This window comes from Thalassophryne amazonica, chromosome 10, assembly GCF_902500255.1.
Source record: "Thalassophryne amazonica chromosome 10, fThaAma1.1, whole genome shotgun sequence".
Lineage (NCBI taxonomy): Eukaryota > Metazoa > Chordata > Actinopteri > Batrachoidiformes > Batrachoididae > Thalassophryne > Thalassophryne amazonica.
The window spans coordinates 91117574-91137850 of NC_047112.1; the positions used below are offsets into that span (position 1 = coordinate 91117574).

Consider the following 20277-nt stretch of genomic DNA (forward strand, 5'->3'; position numbering starts at 1 on the left):
ACGACCCCCTGTGAGCAAGCACTTGGCTACAGTGGGAAGGAAAAACTCCCTTTTAACAGGAAGAAACCTCCAGCAGAACCAGGTTCAGGGAGGGGCAGTCTTCTGCTGGGACTGGTTGGGGCTGAGGGAGAGAACCAGGAAAAAGACATGCTGTGGAGGGGAGCAGAGATCGATCACTAATGATTAAATGCAGAGTCGTGCATACAGAGCAAAAAGAGAAAGAAACAGTGCATCATGGGAACCCCCCAGCAGTCTACGTCTATAGCAGCATAACTAAGGGATGGTTCAGGGTCACCTGATCCACACAAAAGTGACTCACGGTATTTTAATGGCTTTGAGAGGGGTTAAGAAGCGGACTTGCCATTTCTGAAGAGCAGCAAATCAAAGAACCAACGAGCTAGTGGATCGAAGAATTGCTTCAATGGTTCACGGCTTCAAAGTGGAGTCGCGCTGCAGAAATGGTTGATTACAGAGCCGCTGTAGACCAAACCCTGAATATCCGACTTTATTTGTACGTCCGTATGACTCTGAAACTCGGAAAAATCCGTATAATTTACGGACTATAGGTTGACATGAAAACCACCGAAAAGCTGTGTTACCGTGGGGACACGTTCGGCACTATTCGGGATTATTCAAGATTTTTTTTTTTTTACCTATGACGAACGATGCGTAACAAAATTTGACCAATGCAACTGCATCGGTCCAAACATGTCTGGATCCGGGCCTGTCAAGGTCAGTAAACCTTTCCTTGCCTACAAATGAATTCTGGTTTTGTATAGATGAAACAGAATAAACACAGTGTACAAAATGTAGAGAAATCAATAGTGTCCATTTCCTTTTCATAACCATAAAACAATGGCTTTGCACAATGTGAGGCAGGACCAGCACAGAGCTCTTCTACCTTCACAGCCTCCGAGGCATCCAGTGTCCTTGTTCATAGCTCATTCACATTGGCTTCCTGTTTCTATAGTAGTCCAGATACAGTATGTGTGACCTTGTGGCCCTTTTGTGCCTGCTGCTTAGTGCTTCTAGCTCTAGGGGCAACCCCAGAATATTAATAAAATAGTAATATTTCATTGTTGCAGATGACTGGTGATGATGTGTACAGGCAAGAATAATGTCTGGCTGTTGCACTTGTAATTTGTGAGACTGCGCTGTACTTTAGAACAGGTTTGTGGTGGCCTAAGGCACAAACACTTGGATGACATCAGCTCTCCACCAAATCACACCTACATGAGCTCAAGTGGTATTGCGATCTGGAGCACGTGGGTGCTGGGTGTGAAAATTGCATTGGGTAGAAATTGATAATAATAATATGCGCTGGGTGTTGTGATGGGCCCAGAGTACATTATCAACTCTGAAATATTTGACTCTGAGGTTGTCACACCCCAGTTTCTGCAGTGTTTATGTCAGCATGCATTTATTATTTAACTGTAAAAATAACAACCCTCCAAAGTTAAAAAATTAAGTCTAGATCAATCCGGATCTATGTCAACACCAAAATATAGAGTTTTCCTCTAATGCAGCAAATGACCTCAAACTTTTTTAAAACATTTATTAATTTGCCAGTAATCCACAGACAGAAATATTAGCATAATCAGACATATGTACAATGAGTAAAATAAGTATTGAACATGTCACCATTTTTCTCAGTAAATATAGTTATAAAGGTGCTATTGATATGAAATTTTCACCAGCAGAAGTAGACACCACACCCATCTCTGGATGGAGCTGCACCTCAAACAGAGAGAAAAAAACAGAATCAGGCATCGCAAAGACAAGACAATGTCACCATTAAGCAACAAGAACAACAGAATAAATACTAAGGTGATTGTCAGCCACTAGCCCTAATCTTCACTAAAAGACCCAGACTTTAGATAAAGCTGAGCCCGCGGCCCACTCTGTTTACTAATAAAATGAATTTAAACAATAAGATTGCAAAGATCTTTAGAGAGCTCTTTGCTTTTACCCATGATGAGATGTTTCTTGTGTAACACCTTGGTAATGGGACACCTTTTTATAGGCCATCTGTTGGGGCTGAACTAGTTGATATTGATTTGCACTGACAAGGGGAAGAATTGCTTTCTAATTACTGATACTGTGGAGATTTTAAAATCACGTTTAAAGACTCATTTGTTTTCCTTCTTTTATCATTAGTGTTATGTGTTTTTATTTCTGTATTCTTTTATGGTTTTGTCTTTTTATTGTGTTTTGAAATTTTTAATTCAGTTTTTTCTGTTTTTATTATGTTGTGTGAAGCGCCTTGAGATGATTTCATTGTGAATTGGTGCTATATAAATTAATACATTTGATTTGATTTGATTCTGATAGATTTCAGTTGGTGTCTTGGCTTCCTATTTCTTGCATGTCCCTTTCTTTAGGTGTTCAATACTTTTTTCCTGTGTCATTTCACATTATTACACAACTTAATTAATGACATCTTTGTTTGATTTCTTTGTATCTGCGGATTACTTGGGTTGTTACCAATATCTGGGGAAAAATTCATGTCAATAGCACCTTTAGAAATCTACTGACAAAAAATGGTGACATGTGCAATACTTATTTTACCCACTGTAGATACCTTGGTAGAGGTAACAATACCTACGTATATATTCAGATCTCTTGCCACTTCATTTTCTTAGCTAATGCCAATCTTTTGTCATGATTGACAGAGGAAGCGCATCAACAGCCACCACTGGGTTTCTGTTGTGGAAGATGTGACTGAAGCGGATCTGGATCTGGCACTGATTGCCCAGCTGGACATCTGTGCAGGGTCGGCTATTTGCTCCAGGGCCGGAATTGACACTTCAGTCAACAATATGGAACACGAAGGTGCAGAACCCCCCCGACACACTATAAATAATTAGTTATCTACAGTTTTGATAGTCGAGGCTAACATTTAAGATTTGCTTTAATAGAATAAAATGCATCATGTAACCACAGAAACCTCAGAAGAAGACCATCTGACAATGGAGGACCTTATCAGTTACAGCTTCCAGGTGGCCAAAGGCATGGACTTTCTGTCCTCTCGTAAGGTGAAGAAGCATTATGACCTGAAATGTGATATAGGAGACACTAAAATTGACGTCAGATTAAAATCTCTTTCAGTCATATGAATTTTAATTCTGTTTGATCTGTAGTGTATTCACAGAGATCTTGCAGCCAGAAACATCTTGCTTTCAGTGAACAATGTGGTAAAAATCTGTGACTTTGGCCTGGCTAGAGATGTCTACAAAGACCCAGACTATGTCCGCAAGGGTGATGTATGTCTCCTAAGTTGATGTATAGATACTCAATCACACCATTACAAGCAGTGAAAAGCTTCATGTAAACTGAATTTCCGATCATTTTTACAGGCACGTCTTCCACTAAAATGGATGGCCCCTGAGACCATCTTTGATCGGGTGTACACTACACAAAGTGATGTTTGGTCCTTTGGGGTTCTTCTCTGGGAAATCTTTTCCCTCGGTAAGGCTAGTTCTAACAAAGTTAAAAGAAATGCTGAAATGTTAATAGGCAATGCCCTTCTGGGATGAGACTGCATGTGGGCTACTTTTCAGCGAAGTCCTCTAGTTCCACACATGTCTTCCAAAGGCACTTGGATCTCCTTAAACCTCAGGGCCCATATTCACAAAGCATCCTAAGGATAAAAGTAGCTCTTAGTGATGTCATTCTTCACTCTAAAACATTGCAGCCTCATTTAGTTATGTTCACTTGCTACCTCTCTTTAACATAAAGAGCTCTTACAAGTTTTCGAAGTTGAACTCAGTTTTACAAGTTGAGTTGAGTTGTAAAGTTGAGTTCAACATCCAAAACTTGTAAGAGCTTTTTACGAGGGGATGTCAAAAAGTTTTGAGCCTCGCACATTTTTCCCATTTGGATATTACAATGCATCACACCTGATCTATATCAATGCCTTAGCTACTTATTTCACGTAGGATCATATTGATCACTTCAATTGTTGAGTCATAACACAGTGTGGAAGAGACACACGCTCCAGTGTCAGTCATGTAATTCTGCTTCACCAGGACAATGCACCAGTCCACACCAGTCGGGTTGCCATGGACGCTGTGCACAAGTGTGGCTATGAACTTCTTCCTCACCTACCCTATTCTCCAGACCTAGCCCCTAGCGACTTCCATCTCTTTCCCAGGCTGAAAAAATACCTTCGGGCCAGAGATTTGAGGATGACGATGAGCTAACTGCTGCAGCGGAGGGCTGGTTAGGGGACCAAGATGTTGAGTTCTACCAATCGGTTATCAATGACTGGCAAACTAGATGGAACAAGTGCATGGAATCGGAAGGGGACTATGTTGAAAAATAAAACATTATAAATCCAAATATCTTGCTCTTTCTGTTTGAGGCTCAAAACCTTTTGATATCCCCTCATATGTTAAAGAGAGGTAGCAAGTGGACATAACAAAAGGAGGCTGCAATGTTTAAGAGTGTAAGAAAAATCTTAGAATTCCTCAAATTGTAAGACGTTTCTTAGAATTTTCCCTTAGTTATTCCAAAAGCATCTTAGGTCTTAAGAGAGCTCCTAAGATGAAAAGCTGTTAAGAGGAGGGAGGAGGACTTTTAAGAAGCCTAAGACCATCCTAAACAGACAAGATGGTGGAAAGACAGAGAGGAAGGACAGATATTCTCTGTATGTTGAATAGCATTGATTCAGTAACACACTACTGGCTTGATGGTGCAGGGATAATATTTGTGGTTAACCTCATCAAGAATGAGCTTACTTTTCCCATCCAGTGTAGTAACGTAATAATGCTTGAGATGAAAGGCATCACAACATTGCAATACCTGGCTACGGGAAAAATGTCAATTGCATGTAAATTCTGAAACATTCTTACAGTTATAAATAAAAAAAGTAAGTGATGTCAGCAGCCGTAGCCTAAATTATAGCCTACAACACTCACCTGTTTGAGAAGAACTTGGCTTATGTGGTGCAATCTCTGCTCTTGCTTTGGATTGCAGCACGTACCAGTGCCTCTCACACTCGTCACTTGTGTGCAATTAAATTACCAGCATGGAGCGTAAACATAACAATAAGCTAATCAATATTGTAATGAGCATATGAATGAGGTACGTTCAAATATTTTGAAGCTGTGTAATAATTCATTTAATTTTGCTGAGCTTCATCATCATGACAACTTGCTTTTACAATTACACATTTCTTAATACAGTTCAGGTTATATGATCAGTTGATTTTACTGTGCATTCATAACTCAGAGCATGAAGCGCATTTGTTTTTTCTCTTTCCCTTTTTGTGACAACCTATCACAGCACTTAGAAGACTGTGTCATAGCTACGTAGCAATGGGGTCCACGTCGCCTCCCCACAAAGATAAAAGTTTCTGTCCACTCCTTGCTCAGAGTTGCTCTCAGACACTTCCTAGGCTAAGATTCCGTGCTAGGAATCTTTAGGCTAAGTTTGGAGCTTTCTGAGAGGACTCAGATTATTTGTGAATATGGGCCCAAGTGTCCAGAAAAACACACACACACACACACACACACACACACACACACACACACACACACACACACACACACACACACACACACACACACACACACACACACACACACACACACACACACACACACACACACACACACAAAACTCCCATAAATTAGGACTCATTGGTGAATCCATAAACCACAGAGGTTTAAAACAGTCGCTTTTTTCTGCAGAGATCAAAAAGGCCTCTGTTCTTGAAATGATGTCATCATCATTTCATCATCATTTCAATCATTTCAAGAACATCATCATTTCTTCTCAGCCAAATTAATGTTTTAGGGCTGCAACTGATGATTATTTTGACAAGCAATTAACCTTTCAACTTTTCATTTATTCAAGTCATTGAAGTAGCAGCAGCAGCAGCAGCAGTAGTAATAATAATAATAATAATAATAATAATAATATAATAATGGCATCAACAATTTCACTACATCTAACTGTAAAAATAATAATTACACTTCTAGCTGTAGTAATAAATGGTAAATGGACTGCATTTGTGTAGCGCTTTTCCATCTGCATCAGATGGAAAAGTGCTTAACAATAATGCCTCACATTCACCCCTATCAGGGTGTTGCCATACAAGACAACTAGGGGATTAAAGACCTTACCCAAGGGCCCTTAGCGATTTTCTAGTCAGCTTGGGATTTGAACCAAGGATCTTCTGGTCTCAAGCCCAACGCTTAACCACTAGACCATCAAAGTGGAAAATGTGAAATGCTCAAAAGCATTTTCAGATGAAAAAACTGCACAACTGGTAAAGTTAGACCTTACCCATGTGAAGCACGTTGGGATGATTTGTGATTTGGCACTATATTAATAAACTGAATTGAATTTTTAAACATTCTCAGTGTGTTTTCTCTTCAGGTGCTCATACAGTAACAGTTGGACTTCCCTACTGTGTAAATTCTGCAGTGCATATTTCACACCTAACTCTTTGCTCATTGATTTTGGATGACGTTAAATTAAAGTAGCCCCAAACGTACGACATTTTAGGTCATGGTTTCAAACTTTTGTTTGATTCCATCTCTGTTATCTTAAAATGCATTGTGGTCAAAGCAAATGACATAACATAATGTGTGCTCCATCACTGACCCAGCTAATCAATATCAACGTTCCTTGGCAACATACTGAATAAACAGAACTGATCAGTGTTTTTGACGATAAGCTGTGACAGCCATAGATTATTTTCATGTTTGTGAAGCGATGAAATTCAGATTGTACCAAACCAGGACAGCGTGTTTTGTCGTGAACCAGTTGTAAGCTACAGGCACGCACACCAGACATGGCAACCCATTTGTGAGTTGGGGCATTTTAATTGAGAAATAAATCAACTTTCATGGGTATTTGGTCTTAATGGCCTCACGCATTTGCTTCAACAAGCTGACATCACTCTTTGGTTTGCACCTGTGAGTTCATCTAACCAACCAATCAACCAACCACACCAACAAATACCAAACAATTGGTTTGTTAAAAGAGTCGAAATAAATGTGTGCTGACTTACACTGTTCTGTCATTCCTCATATGTTTGAGTCACTGCCATTCTGCACACTGAACTAATGATACTGACCTATCTTGTACAGGAGCTTCTCCCTATCCAGGAATTTGCATTGATGAGTCTTTCTGCAGGAGGCTCAAGGAAGGCACCAGGATGAGAGCCCCAGAATATGCTACCAATGAGATGTGAGTCTAAAGCTGACATATTGTTATTACATCACTTGTTCCATATGTTGCTCAGTTATGCAACTCTAACACAAATTACTCATGTTTGTAGTTACCAGACCATGTTGGACTGCTGGCTGGATCGGCCCACAGACAGGCCAACATTTATAGAGCTGGTTGAACATCTGGGAAACCTCCTACAGGCAAGCGCTAAACAGGTCAGGCTCAAAACATTAAAAAGTCACGTTTCATCTGTGAAACTGCACTGCACTTTGACAGCAGCAAGTAGTCTTTGTACTGAATCAGCAGCTGCCTGTCAACACATAAAAAGAAAGATGTTCATACTGGATTTATCTGTGACATTCAATCTTTTATTATGATTACTTTGTTAAAGATACAGTGTGCATCTAGAAAGTATGCACAGTGCTTCACTTTTTCCACATTTTATGTTACAGCCTTATTCCAAAATGGATAAAATTAATTTTTTCCCTCAAAATTCTACACACAGTACCTCATAATGACAAGGTAAAATTACTTTTTTTTTTAATTTTTGCAAAATGACTAGAAAAAAAAAAAATCACATGTACAGAAGTATTCACAGCCTTTGCCATGAAGCCTTGAGATGTTTCTACAGCTTAATTGGAGTCCAGAGCACAAACAAGCATGAAGTCAAAGGAATTCTCTGTAGACTTCTGAGACAGGATTGTCTTAAGGCACAAATCTGAGGAAGGGTACAGAGACATTTCTGCTGCTTTGAAGGTCCCAATGAACACAGTGGCCTCCATCATCCATAAATGGAAGAATACACCAGGACTCATCCTAGAGTTGGCTGCCCATCTAAACTGAGTAATCTGGGTAGAAGGGCCTTATTCAGGGAGGTAACCAAAAACCTGATGGTCACTCTATCAGAGCTGCAACATTCCTCTGTGGAGAGAGGAGAACCTTCCAGATGGACAGCCATCTCTGCAGCAATCCACCAGTCAGGTCTGTATGGGAGAGTGGCCAGACGGAAGCTACTCCTTAGCAAAAGGCACATGGCAGCCCACTTGGAGTTCGTCAAGAGGCACCTGAAAGACTCTCAGACCATGAGAAACAAAATTATCTGGTCTGATGAGACAAAGATTGAACTCTTTGGCGTGAATGACAGGTGTCATGTTTGGAGGAATCCAGGCACCATCCCTACAGTGAAGCATGGTGGTGGCAGCATCATGCTGTGAGAATGTTTTCAGCAGCAGGAACTGGGAGACTAGTCAGGATTGAGGGAAAGATGAATGCAGCAATGTACAGAGACATCCTGGATGAAAACCTGCTCCAGAGCGCTCTTGACCTCAGACAGAGGTCAGTTGAGCCTCAGTTCATCTTTTAGCAGGACAATGACCCTAAGCACACAGCCAAGATATCAAAGGAGTGGCTTCAGGACAACTCTGTGAATGTCCTTGAGTGGCCCAGCCAGAGCCCAGACCTGAATCTGATTGAACATCTTGGAGAGATCTGAAAATGGCTGTGCATCAACAATAAAACATTGTATTCTACAAGAAATAAATATATAAAATAAAACAAAAACTAAAAAGGATAATGGGTAAAAGTAGCCCTGAACTAGGGATATTCTGTTTGGGACGCTAGCACACTACTTGTTTGCACCGCCATTCTGTCACATGGTGTCTGAAATTGTAATGAACTACAGAATCCATTTTATTCTATTGATATATAACCTACTCACTTCTAAACAGACTGACTTTTTTGGAACTCCTCATATTAACATACTTTGTACATATGCAGTAAAAATAAGTTAATGATATACAATTCAATATATTTTCAGAGTAGTTCTTATTTTTTGGCAGCGTACTGGCACAAACAGTAAGCATGCTTATCTCCCAAGAAAAATATTCCAGTTTCAGGGCTGCCTGAGGTCCATTCACCTTATAGAATTCTTCTGACTGCATGTAGTCACATCCAGACCACCGTAGTTATTTGTTCTGTTTTGCAGATATTTACAGTCAGCCATTCTTCTGGTTGCACTGTAAGTGGCACAACCAGCGTTAAAAATGCATCCAATAAGGGTAAACCAGACTGAACAAACTAAGTAATAAATAATAAATACATACCTTGCAACACAGCCCCGTCTTGCTGATTTTATTTCTCCTTTAGTGGCACACAGCAGTCACAGAGAATATCATTCTGCTGTCCAATGCTGCTTGTAGCTTCACAGGGCTTCGTATGCTATTTGTATGATATTTGAAAGGTCCCCAGGTTCCACATGATGGTCATGAAACATCTAATTGCCATTGTCACCTTTGTGTCTTTTGATTGTTTCAGCCACAGTCAGTAAGACGGTAAGCATAGACATTGCTAACAGCTAGCACTGCTAACTGCTTCAAAATCCCGCGTCCACATCACAGCTGTCCCATTGAGATCGCAAACCCAGTGTCACTTCCTCTCCACGTTTTCATGGTCATACTCTTAAAGAATTGAATAAACTAGCATGGCGTTCTCATAGACGCATGTAAAAATAAAGCGTGGATGTCGAGCACAATAAACAATGGAAAATTCAGCTGACTGGACAAATAAAATGGATGCAATGAATTCAGAGTCAGATTTTCTGTATGTGGTAGGGAGAACTGGAGATGTGTGATAAAAACCATATCAACATGTGGACCGCATCCAGGGTTTTCATGTATCCCATAATCCCTTGCACGCCAGAGAGTCGCTGCAGTCAAACAACATAGAGAATCCACATGATGACAATTGTAAATTAATATTACACTACAGAAATGTATTTTTTTATGCTTTTCATCACGTTAATAAGAGACTGCTGCATGATACCCTGAAAACTTGCTAAAACAAATATAATGAATAATCTGTGTCTGCTACGTTTAATCTGCATGGAATTTAATAAACAGAAACTGAATTATATATATTAGTCTGGAACAAAGAGGACAAACAGTGTTGTAAAGAACAATAATCAAGACGTTAAAGAGCAAACTTCACGTTCCCCCAGAACGACATGATCGGGAAGCGATTGTAGCTCACAGCAGCTCCCATTGAAAATAAGAGACAGCCTGTGATTCTCACATGTTTACATAAAATAAACACAATAACAACATCTATAAACCCAGAGAATATATTCATGAGAGTTTTAGGCACAATATAAAAATAGTTTTATGTTGCGATGTTAATTGTGTTGTCCGTGTGCAGCAGTTAAAGTGAAGCATGATCAGAGCGTATCAATGCAGTCTTCAATGTTACTGAGATCTCGCAGCGCGGCAACGGAGAAGTTTTGCGGGATTTGAAACCTGAAAAAGGTGGTTGCCAAACCTCCTGTGGTGGCCCTCAGCAAAATGGGAGCAGCACAACAAAATCTTATTGAATGAGGAAATAACTAGTTTAAAAACAGCATGATAATGTTAATTCAGAAAAAAATGCTCTTGGATTTACTGGTTTAAAATGTAAATTCGGTGGTAAATTACAACAACTTTATACAGTAAAATTTCCACGTTGCTCAGTTAAGGTATTTATATGAGGTCTGTTAGAAAAGTATCCGACCTTATTATTTTTTTCAAAAACCATATGGATTTGAATCACGTGTGATTACATCAGACATGCTTCAACCCTCGTGGGCATGCGAGAGTTTTTTCACGCCTGTCGGTTACGTCATTCGCCTGTGGGCAGTCTTTGAGTGAGGAGTCGCCCACCCTCTCGTCGTTTTTTAATTGTTTAGGAATGGCTCAGAGACTGCTGCTTTGTTTGATCAAATTTTTTTCAAAAGCTGTAAGGCACAACTGAGTGGACACCATTCGATAAATTCAGCTGGTTTTCGGTAAAAATTTTAACGGCTGATGAGAGATTTTGGTCTGGTAGTGTCGTCGTAAGGACGGCCCACGGTGCCTGACGGCGATCTGTGCTTCGAGGCGGCAGCGTCTCGCCGTTTCAAGTTGAAAACTTCCACATTTCAGGCTCTGTTGACCCAGGAAGTCGTCAGAGAACAGAGAACTTTCAGAAGAAGTCGGCATGAGGAGTTTATTCGGACATTCCATTGTTAACGGACATTTTGTAATGAAAGAACGTGTCTTTCATTACAAAATGTCCTTAAACAGTGGAATGTCCGCATAAAGTCCTCATGCCGGCCTCTTCTGAATCTTCTCTGTTCTCTCACGACGTCCTGGGTGAATTAAGTCTTAAATTAGGATGTTTTCAGGTCGAAACAGGCCGACGACGGCGCCTGGAAGCGCTGCGCGACGTCCCGCTCCGTGGGAAGTCCTTACACCGACAGAAACACCCCATAATCTCTCATGTTATTATTATTATTATTATTGTAATAAGCAATATTAATAAGAAATTCATCTTCACAGAACATTTATAAGAATGTAATGAATGTAAGTATTTTATAGTAATGAATAACTTGGTGTTAATTTCTTTATTGTTATGGTTATACTTATACTGGTGTTATTTGGAAGTAGAATTCATCGATCCAGTGTGTTATTTTTGTTATATTTGTTCTTTAGGATGGGAAGGATTACATTCCTGTGACAGCAGGCAAGGCAGAAAGCTCACCAGTGACCTTTGACCCCAGGAGCCCCTACAGCAGGCCACAGTGCACAGAAATCCTGGGAGCTCAGCTTCACTATGATGACGCATCGTCCCTTGGGTCAGCATGTCTTGATATTTTATCTCTGATTAGCTGCTATCTGATGTTTTGAGTGGCAAAAAATGTGCATTGGTTTCTGTTATTCATGCAGACTCTCCACACAGAGTGAAAGGTGCAGTCTGCCTCTCAGCGTGAACACCTTTGTGCACAGCAGCATCACGGTGAGTGTCAGTAATTTCACACAACACAAAGTTTTGAGCTCAGAGTTAGCAGAACCTTTCCTTGTTTTTCCCTGTGTCTGCTGGGTGGTTGGATTCTGAGAAAGATTGGTAATACACTGATGAACTGATTTTTCATATTACAACAAGACGCAGGGCCTTTGGAGCCTTGGTGGAGGTATGAGCTCAACTGCTATCCCATCTCACAGCAAGAAGGTCGTGGAATCGCTTTCCATCTGGTCCTTTCTGTGTGGAGTTTGCATGTTGTCCCTGTTTTTGCATGCGTTTGCTCCGGCTTCCTCCCACTGCCAAACACATGCATGTTAGGGGAATTGGAAACTTTAAATTTGGGTAGGTGTTTGTCTTTCTGTATGTGGCCCTGTGATACACTGGTGTCTTGTGACCCTTAAGGGACATGTTGCACCGAAATCACTACAATTAAGATTTAGACTGTTAGTGACAATCCGATGATCCACCTGGATTGCTATTTGCACTTCATTTCATGTCATCTACAAAGCCACAATTAACAGCTGAGCTGCACTTTAAAACAGCTGCTGCACATACATTCAGATCCATTCCCACAGATTCTGTCAAAGTAAAATCAAAATTTTACTTTCATTGAAAGGAACACAAAGCAAAAGATGAAAAATGAACATCCTACTCACCTACAACCCCAATGGTCTTTTGCCACGAAGGTCCTGCTGCTTCACCAGTATCACAAACACAAAACAAATGCACAAAAAATAAAACCCCACACACTGTCATCATCTTTATCAAAAGCAGTAAATTGCAGTATTAGAAGCCACAGTTTAGCTCTATATTATGTATGTATAAACCGTTAACGGAGCTATGGCTCTGTTTGCGTTCACAAACACAAAACCAGGTTGAGCTGGCATAATCACAGAGAGCTCAACGCGGCAAGTGAGGTAAAACCTACGTCTCATCCATCGCGTTGAGCTTCACCACTGAAAAAACCCATGTAAGGTTTGTCTTTACTTTAAAAAAGTAAAGATATGCATGTACACGCTGTCTTTGAAGCAGAACACAGTTGGCGACACACAACAGACAGGAACTAACGTATGATTTCATGGTTTACAAACGTTTTTGACCGTTCAACTTTAGTCACTTTACCAACAAAACAAATGTTAGTGTAACTAAATTTAGCCGAAGCTAATTGGTCCGCTGATGGTTTTCAAAGTTATCTGAAAAGCTAATTCGCTAACAAAAATGTTAGCTTCGCTAATTAGAAGTTAGCGGAACTGTGCCCACCACTGTGTGAAGGTATGTACAGTTAGTCTGGATTCTAAGTGTTGTTTAGTCCCCTTAAAAGTGGTACCAAAAACCTGTTTGGCCCATGGACTATAACAACTAGTCATTTGAATTGTTGTATTCTCCAGACTATCATGACTCATGTGTGTCACATGCACCCGGGGCACAGTGAATCAGTCTAGAAAGTGATTTACTAAGCCCCAGTATCAAGTGGATGACAAATATTACTTGTTGAACCTTCTACATTTATTTTTAACATGAATTATTTCTATAATTTGTGTATATAAACAACTGTTTTCACGTTTGAACAGAAATTATGACAGTTGTATTTATAATAGTTTCTAAAGGACTTATATCACTATATAAGACATTCACACATTACATAGCTAGTTTGCTGGATTATAGTTTGTATATGCATCAGCATATATTTAACAATTTTGAAGAAATCTTTATAATCATGTGTTTTTTTTCATTATATTCTAAGTTGATTCACTGTGCCCCGGACACTGATTCACTGTGCCCTGTGAATTAATGTCCAAGGCACAGTGAATCAATCAATCAAAAATTTTAAAATCGATTTTAAACACCTGTAAATTACACTTGGGGGGAGATAAATAACACAGCCTTATAAACAATAACTTTCTGCATTAAATCCACAGTGGAATAACCTAAACCTATGCATAATGTGCTTATGCTGCCACAAAACAATACTTTTGATCCACTGTGCCCCGGCTTCCCCTACATGAAAGAAAACAGGTGTCGCAGACTGAATGGTCCCCCCTAAAAATCGGTCCACCCTGCCTTCACTGCACATGCATCATCAGCCGCGGTTCACGGATTATCACCTCGTTTCTACTTCAAACTGCATTCCAGTCATCATCTGTCTCAGTGACAGATATCTGAAGCTTTGGTACAACAATTATTTCCACATAAATTCAGCATTATTTCATCAGAAAAGACGATCAGAGTGATGCGGCTACACGAGCTGCTAGCTGTTGCATTCACCGGGTCTCCGTCGTTTCAAAGCGTCGTGGAATATCACTTCATTTCTTCTTAAAATGGCCTCGTTTCTGCTTAAAACTGACTTTAGAATGGTTTAAGAGGTTTTACCTTGTCATCTGATGATAAATAATCCCATTAATCCATTTGATCGCTTTGGGGGAAGAGACTCTGTCTCAGAGCATCGAAATGACGCATGCGCAGTGGAGGCAGGGCGGACCAATTTTTAGGGGCGGCCCGTTCGGTCTGCGCCACTGCCTCGGAAGCACAGCGTTTACTTATGTTTTTGTCTCTCCTTCAGGGGGGTCACACAGACATGGAGTTGTATCCGCAGGAGATGAAGGGTTTGGTCCACCAGCTGCCAATCACGCCCAACTTCAGGTGAGGTCGTCAACAATTGCATGTGAGCACCAGCAGCACTCACAGCTAGATTAAAATCTTTCATCTTTTGATGGCACAGCTGTAATTAAAATGCCCAGTTTATTTTTTTGGGTTGACATTTTCTAGATTTTGTGATCGTCCCTGTTTTCTATTCTCAGTCACCTGCAGCGCTGTAAGAGCAAGGAATCTCTGGCATCGGAGTCGTCCAATCAGACAAGCGGATATCAGTCAGGATACCACTCTGACGACACAGACACCCCGGTATACGCTAACGAGGAGGCCATCATGAAGCACAGCATGCTGAAGAAACCTCCGTTAGTCAAGACGGCTGACAAGTTCAGCGCTGAGATCCGCTACAGTGCGCCGCCCGTCTGACCCAGCGTTTCTCCTGTAAACCCCCGACCCATGTCTTTTTGCTGTACATAACGCTCCACACAATAGAGCTTTGTCCGTCGTGGTGTTGAGGTATTTTTATAAGAGATAACTTAATAATTCTGTTTGGAAATTGACTGGAATGCTATCACGTTTACAGAGCAAGAGGAAAGCCTGAGGAGCCCAGATATGAGGACACGCCTCCTTCCTGACACCAAATCTACCCACTGCCTCTATTGCAGGAAACGGGCATGTGGAATTTAGGGATACATGAATCAGCCATGGCTTTCTTTCTTTTTGCTTTTTTGCCCTACTTGTAGCACACTAAAGTCAGAACCAAAGCTGTTCCCAGAACACGTGTCTTAAACTGCATTTGTACAGTTTCATTATTCATATTTTAAATGTTTATCGCATAAACGTAAAATATATGTAACAAATTTTATAAAATAAAATGTTCATAGATAAATTTTGATGATTGATTGCTGCTTTTGTTTTAAGGGATGAATCAGTTAAAGAGTTGTCTCTTTGCACCTTGTCTCTGTTGTAAACAGAACAATACTTTTGTATCTGTGTGTTACAACCCCATTTCCAATGAAGTTGGGATGTTGTGTGAAATATAAATAAAAACAGAATACAATGATTTGCAAATCCTCTTCAACCTATATTCAATTGAATACACCACAAAGACAAGATATTTAATGTTAAAACTGATAAACTTTATTGTGTTTGTGCAAATATTTAATCATTTTGAAATGGATGCCTGCAACACGTTTCAAAAAAGCTGGAACAGTGGTTTGTTTACCACTGCGTTACATCACCTTTCCTTCTAAGGAGATTGGAGAGGAGTGGCTGAATGTAAGCCAGTATTTTGGTCTGAGGTACTGGTGGTAGTATGTAATGGTCCAATTACTTATGGGCCTAACGCTCATGCTCATAGTGGGAAACGGTCGCTGTTGTGGGGCCTTGGTGCTCTTCGGCCCGTGTGGGTGTGAGAACAATGAGAATATTATGTCTGCAATCAAGGACAACAAACACTACTAATTATAGCAGGCGGCAGGAAACGACGTGTATCCTCTGAATAGCTGTTTCTATACTTCCACTCTGATTACTGCCAACGTAAATTTAGAAACATGTCCCCCGTCATCACTCGAGGAGGTCAGATAGTTTGGTTTCGCTCTGTGAGTTTGCAAAAGAGGCAGTGTAATAAACAGCTAATAATGTATCCACCCAAACACAGTAAAGCTGCACAGAAGAAAAACAATCACTGAAAGTTCATAGACATTATGTCAAACTGGACTGGAATATTGATAGAAATGACCCTCACTGTCCAGAAGAGGTCAGTGTTGTTCATGTTTGAACGCAGCTCAACTGCCGATGAAAGTGAGCAACACTGACCTCTGCTGTTACAATATGTAAATTACGCCTCTCCTTTGGAACAGCGAAACAGCAAACCGATTCCACCCAATCTATTAAATTATTTATTTAATTAAATGGCGTATTGCAAGAGGAATATAGCAAATAAACACTTTCTGGAAATAGTTTTGTAGTTTTTAATGTAATTTTCCTCCATAGTAATGACTCATTGGATTTTTCTCTGTTAAAAGTCTGTCTTGCATATTAAATGCAATATGCTGTCTGATAATAATTATTCACAGACTGGATCATACCATGTTTAAATAGTTATTGATCATATATGAAATAAACTCATTCATGCTTTACATTTAACCCCAAATTATTTGCACCCATTTTACATTGTCCCATTGTCCCCTGTGAGGGGCCTGCCCCATCCTTTGGCAAACACTGCACTTATTGCATGGTGCGATAATTGCTCTTCAAAATATGTTAAAACATTGTGTTTTTAAAAACAGACACGGGAACCCCCCATCTTCCTCTGCAGGAACTCTGCTTTCCTCTGGAATGACAAACAGTCTGAAGATAGAAATTTGGACAGGCAGGAAATACTTTGGCATTCACTTAAAAGACATCAGCACTCAGTAATGATGCACATCCAGTCAAACATTGCACTGAAAAAAAAAACATTGAACATTGAAGAATGAATTTCGTTTTATTGACACAGCTCAAAACCACAGAATGTCTCTGTGATCGCATCATATGTGTAACAAACAAAACTTGATGTATCTGAAATTTCTATTTGTGCAAGGAGAACTCCATGGAGAGGCAAGATTTACTATAGTTTTAGAAAAACAAAATAATTCATAGAAATGCAAAATGATATGTGTAAGTATAAGAAGACCAGTTCTACCAGAAGACTCAGCTGCTTAGAGAGAAGTAGTTTATTACAATAAGCTGCTATAAAATTTAGTGTTCGCTTTGGCCTGAGTCCCCGTTGTGGCAGTGGAATGAGCAGAGTGTCTCGCAAATCCTGCTGATGAAGGAGGCAGGGGGGTGGAGCCAATCCCTCATGGCAGACACGGACCAACTGATGGTGGTGGGGTGGTAGAGGGGACTTCGGGTGGGCAACTGCAAACAGAAAGAGATGAGTAAACAGTGAGCTTTTAATGGTGGTGCCTGCACTGCATTGGTTCAAGGTGACATTAATGTGTGAGCTTTTTAGGATTAGGGTGCACGGCTGGATTCAATTTGCTGATTCAGTCGGATGCTGAATTGTGAGTCTTCTGCCAGAACTAACGCTTTGCTTCAATATCAGTGCCACCCTTCAGTCCTGTCATCACAGAGATGACAGGAGAGGATGAGTTATTCTATTGGTATTAATGTTATTTATAATCAAAACCATAAGTCAGCATGACTTTATTTTGTCAAGACCTGCGCCTGACTGGAGTGTCATAATTGATAGAGAGTTGGCTTTATGGCTGCTCTCTGAGTGTCTCTGTGCTGGGAGCTCTGTAGTAAACAAGAGCTTCCAGCAGGGGCAGAATGTACAAAGAAAAGTGTGGTGTTATTGTTGGGTTCTGTTTTTATTTTTAATATTATTGTAAGCTATTAAATTTGTTCTACTACTAGTTGTAGATGTGTCAGAGGAAATATTGGAATTTATGTTGTATGGCTGGGGGGGCCTGGCTGCCTTTTTGTTTGTCTTTTGTCCTGTCTTTTGTTTTTCCTTCCAGGTGGCTTGCATTTGGGACTGAGTGGCTGTGTAGCTGAGTTATCAGGACCTCACCCTGATCACCTGAGGCTGATCACCTGCGGCTCATCAGGACTCACAGCTGTGGTGCATCTACATGGATTGGAACATGGTGGCATTTAAGACTGGAGTACACAGTGTGTATTTGCCAGAGACTCGACCTTGTGACCAGACGGGTGAGATCGTCGTCTCAAGAGCCATCTCATCACCAGTGGATGCAGAGAACGTCCAGGTTTGATGCATGGTCTGTGAAAGAGGAGGGGGTGAGGCCTCACGCTCGTCAGCACACTTCCTGAGGTATGTTAGATTTTGTGACTAACATTTATACAGTCAGTAAATGTGGTGTCCCTCACACCTTATTATATTGAGCTGTATGTTGGTCGTTTAAATCAGCTTCCACTGCAGTGGAGTTTTGTGAACAGGGTGTTCTATGCCTGCAGGGTGGGAAGCTGATTTGCAATTAAGCCAGGAAGTGTTTGCTGTTTGTACACCTTTGAGTGGTCTCTCTGTGTGTTGAGTGTGGACTCCCATAATGATTTCTTCTTTCACAGACTCGGTTTGTCGCGGCCACCTGGGGGGTGTCGGCGGGGTCCCTGGGTCCGAACCGGTTCTGGCTCCGGACCGTTAGCGCTGCTGGGAGCGCACCACAATCCACCACGCCAGACCGCGCACTTTTATATTTTTCACATCACTGTTATGTTTATTAAACTCTGTTATCCTTTGTACCGTGCTCTGCTTATTTCATACTGGGTCCTTCAAACGCTGGTCGGTTCTCCGGGCTGCGTCCGACACATAACAGTAGTCTCTGGCCAAACATCACGGACCCAGCGGTAGCAGAGACGGTAACGCGCCGGGAAGGCGGCAGCAGACGTTCAGAAGTTATCCGGATCAGTTGCGGGTGAACGCGCACGGCGGCGCTCTGGCACGGGTCGCGGTGCTTCCTGTGTTACAGTCGTAGCCCCGTTTCCCCGGGTAATGATAGCTACTGCGTCTGTTGTGTCAGCTCCGGTGTTATTTAGTTGAATCACATTTTTGGTTGTGTGTTGCTCACAGCTGCTCACAGGAAAAGCAGCATGAATTATTTTCTGTCACCAAAGGGGGTTTTCATTTTTAGCACTCTGGCTCCCTCTGTTGGTGACTGAGTCACATTACCATCAAGCTCTTAAGTTGGAACAGGTGTGTTCCATTTGTTTGAGCTTGACGGTATAAATAAATCTAACGTACCTCAGGAAGTGTGCTGAGGAGCGTGAGGCCTCACCCCCTCCTCTTTCACAGACCATGCATCAAACCTGGACGTTCTCTGCATCCACTGATGATGAGATGGCTCTTGAGACGACGATCTCACCCGTCTGGTCACAAGGTCGTGTCTCTGGCAAATACACACTGTGTACTCCAGACTTAAATGCCACCATGTTCCAATCCATGTAGATGCACCACAGCTGTGAGTCCTGATGAGCCGCAGGTGATCAGCCTCAGGTGATCAGGGTGAGGTCCTGATAACTCAGCTACACAGCCACTCAGTCCCAAATGCAAGCCACCTGGAAGGAAAAACAAAAGACAGGACAAAAGACAAACAAAAAGGCAGCCAGGCCCCCCCAGCCATACAACAATTTATCTGTTATCTGTAACTTCCGATACATTTTTGGGTGGTTTATTGTTCTATCTTTATCGAAGATAACTTTTCAGTTATCTGATTATCTGTTATCGAAGTTAATTTTTTGGTTATCTGTGCCCACCACTGTGCATTTGACATTGTATGCAGGTTACATGCTCGCGTTGTTTATCTGAACGGCGCTGCCTGTGTCTTGTGTCAGTGTGATATGCAAGAACAGAATATTTCATGACGCCTGTTGTCCCAGGCAGAGATATGAAGACCTTAGTTTTATCAGTTATGTACGCTGTGTCATCAAGTGGTCTGAGGACAAGCGTCATGGAACATTCCATCCAACAGAATGACAGCAACAATAATCTTAGCTCATGTTACACCCAAAATACACCGAGCAATTAAGTGAATTAATCCATCCCCTTTGTGGCATATGTATTTTCTTACACTCAGATGCCACCCGATGTAAACAGCAAAGTGCAAATGGACCCGAAACGCATGTGTGCTATGCACTTTAGAGCTTTAAATGGTCATGACAGGACCCTTGACCTGTATATCAAAGGGAGTG

At 41.1% G+C, this 20277-nt stretch overlaps 1 protein-coding gene across 2 annotated transcripts in view; it reads left to right on the forward strand.

Annotated features, from left to right (window-relative positions):
* The window catches only part of kdr (kinase insert domain receptor (a type III receptor tyrosine kinase)), a 62422-nt gene extending 46947 nt beyond the window's left edge, over positions 1-15475 (forward strand). For both annotated transcript variants that reach the window (XM_034180499.1, XM_034180500.1), the window contains exons 21-30: positions 2673-2832; positions 2944-3035; positions 3141-3263; positions 3357-3468; positions 7101-7200; positions 7292-7397; positions 11682-11824; positions 11916-11985; positions 14552-14631; positions 14790-15475. In XM_034180499.1, coding sequence (XP_034036390.1) covers positions 2673-2832; positions 2944-3035; positions 3141-3263; positions 3357-3468; positions 7101-7200; positions 7292-7397; positions 11682-11824; positions 11916-11985; positions 14552-14631; positions 14790-15006 — 1203 coding nt within the window. In that variant the 3' untranslated portion in view covers positions 15007-15475. The remainder of the gene's footprint in view (positions 1-2672; positions 2833-2943; positions 3036-3140; positions 3264-3356; positions 3469-7100; positions 7201-7291; positions 7398-11681; positions 11825-11915; positions 11986-14551; positions 14632-14789) is intronic.
* The last annotated feature ends 4802 nt before the right edge of the window (positions 15476-20277 follow it).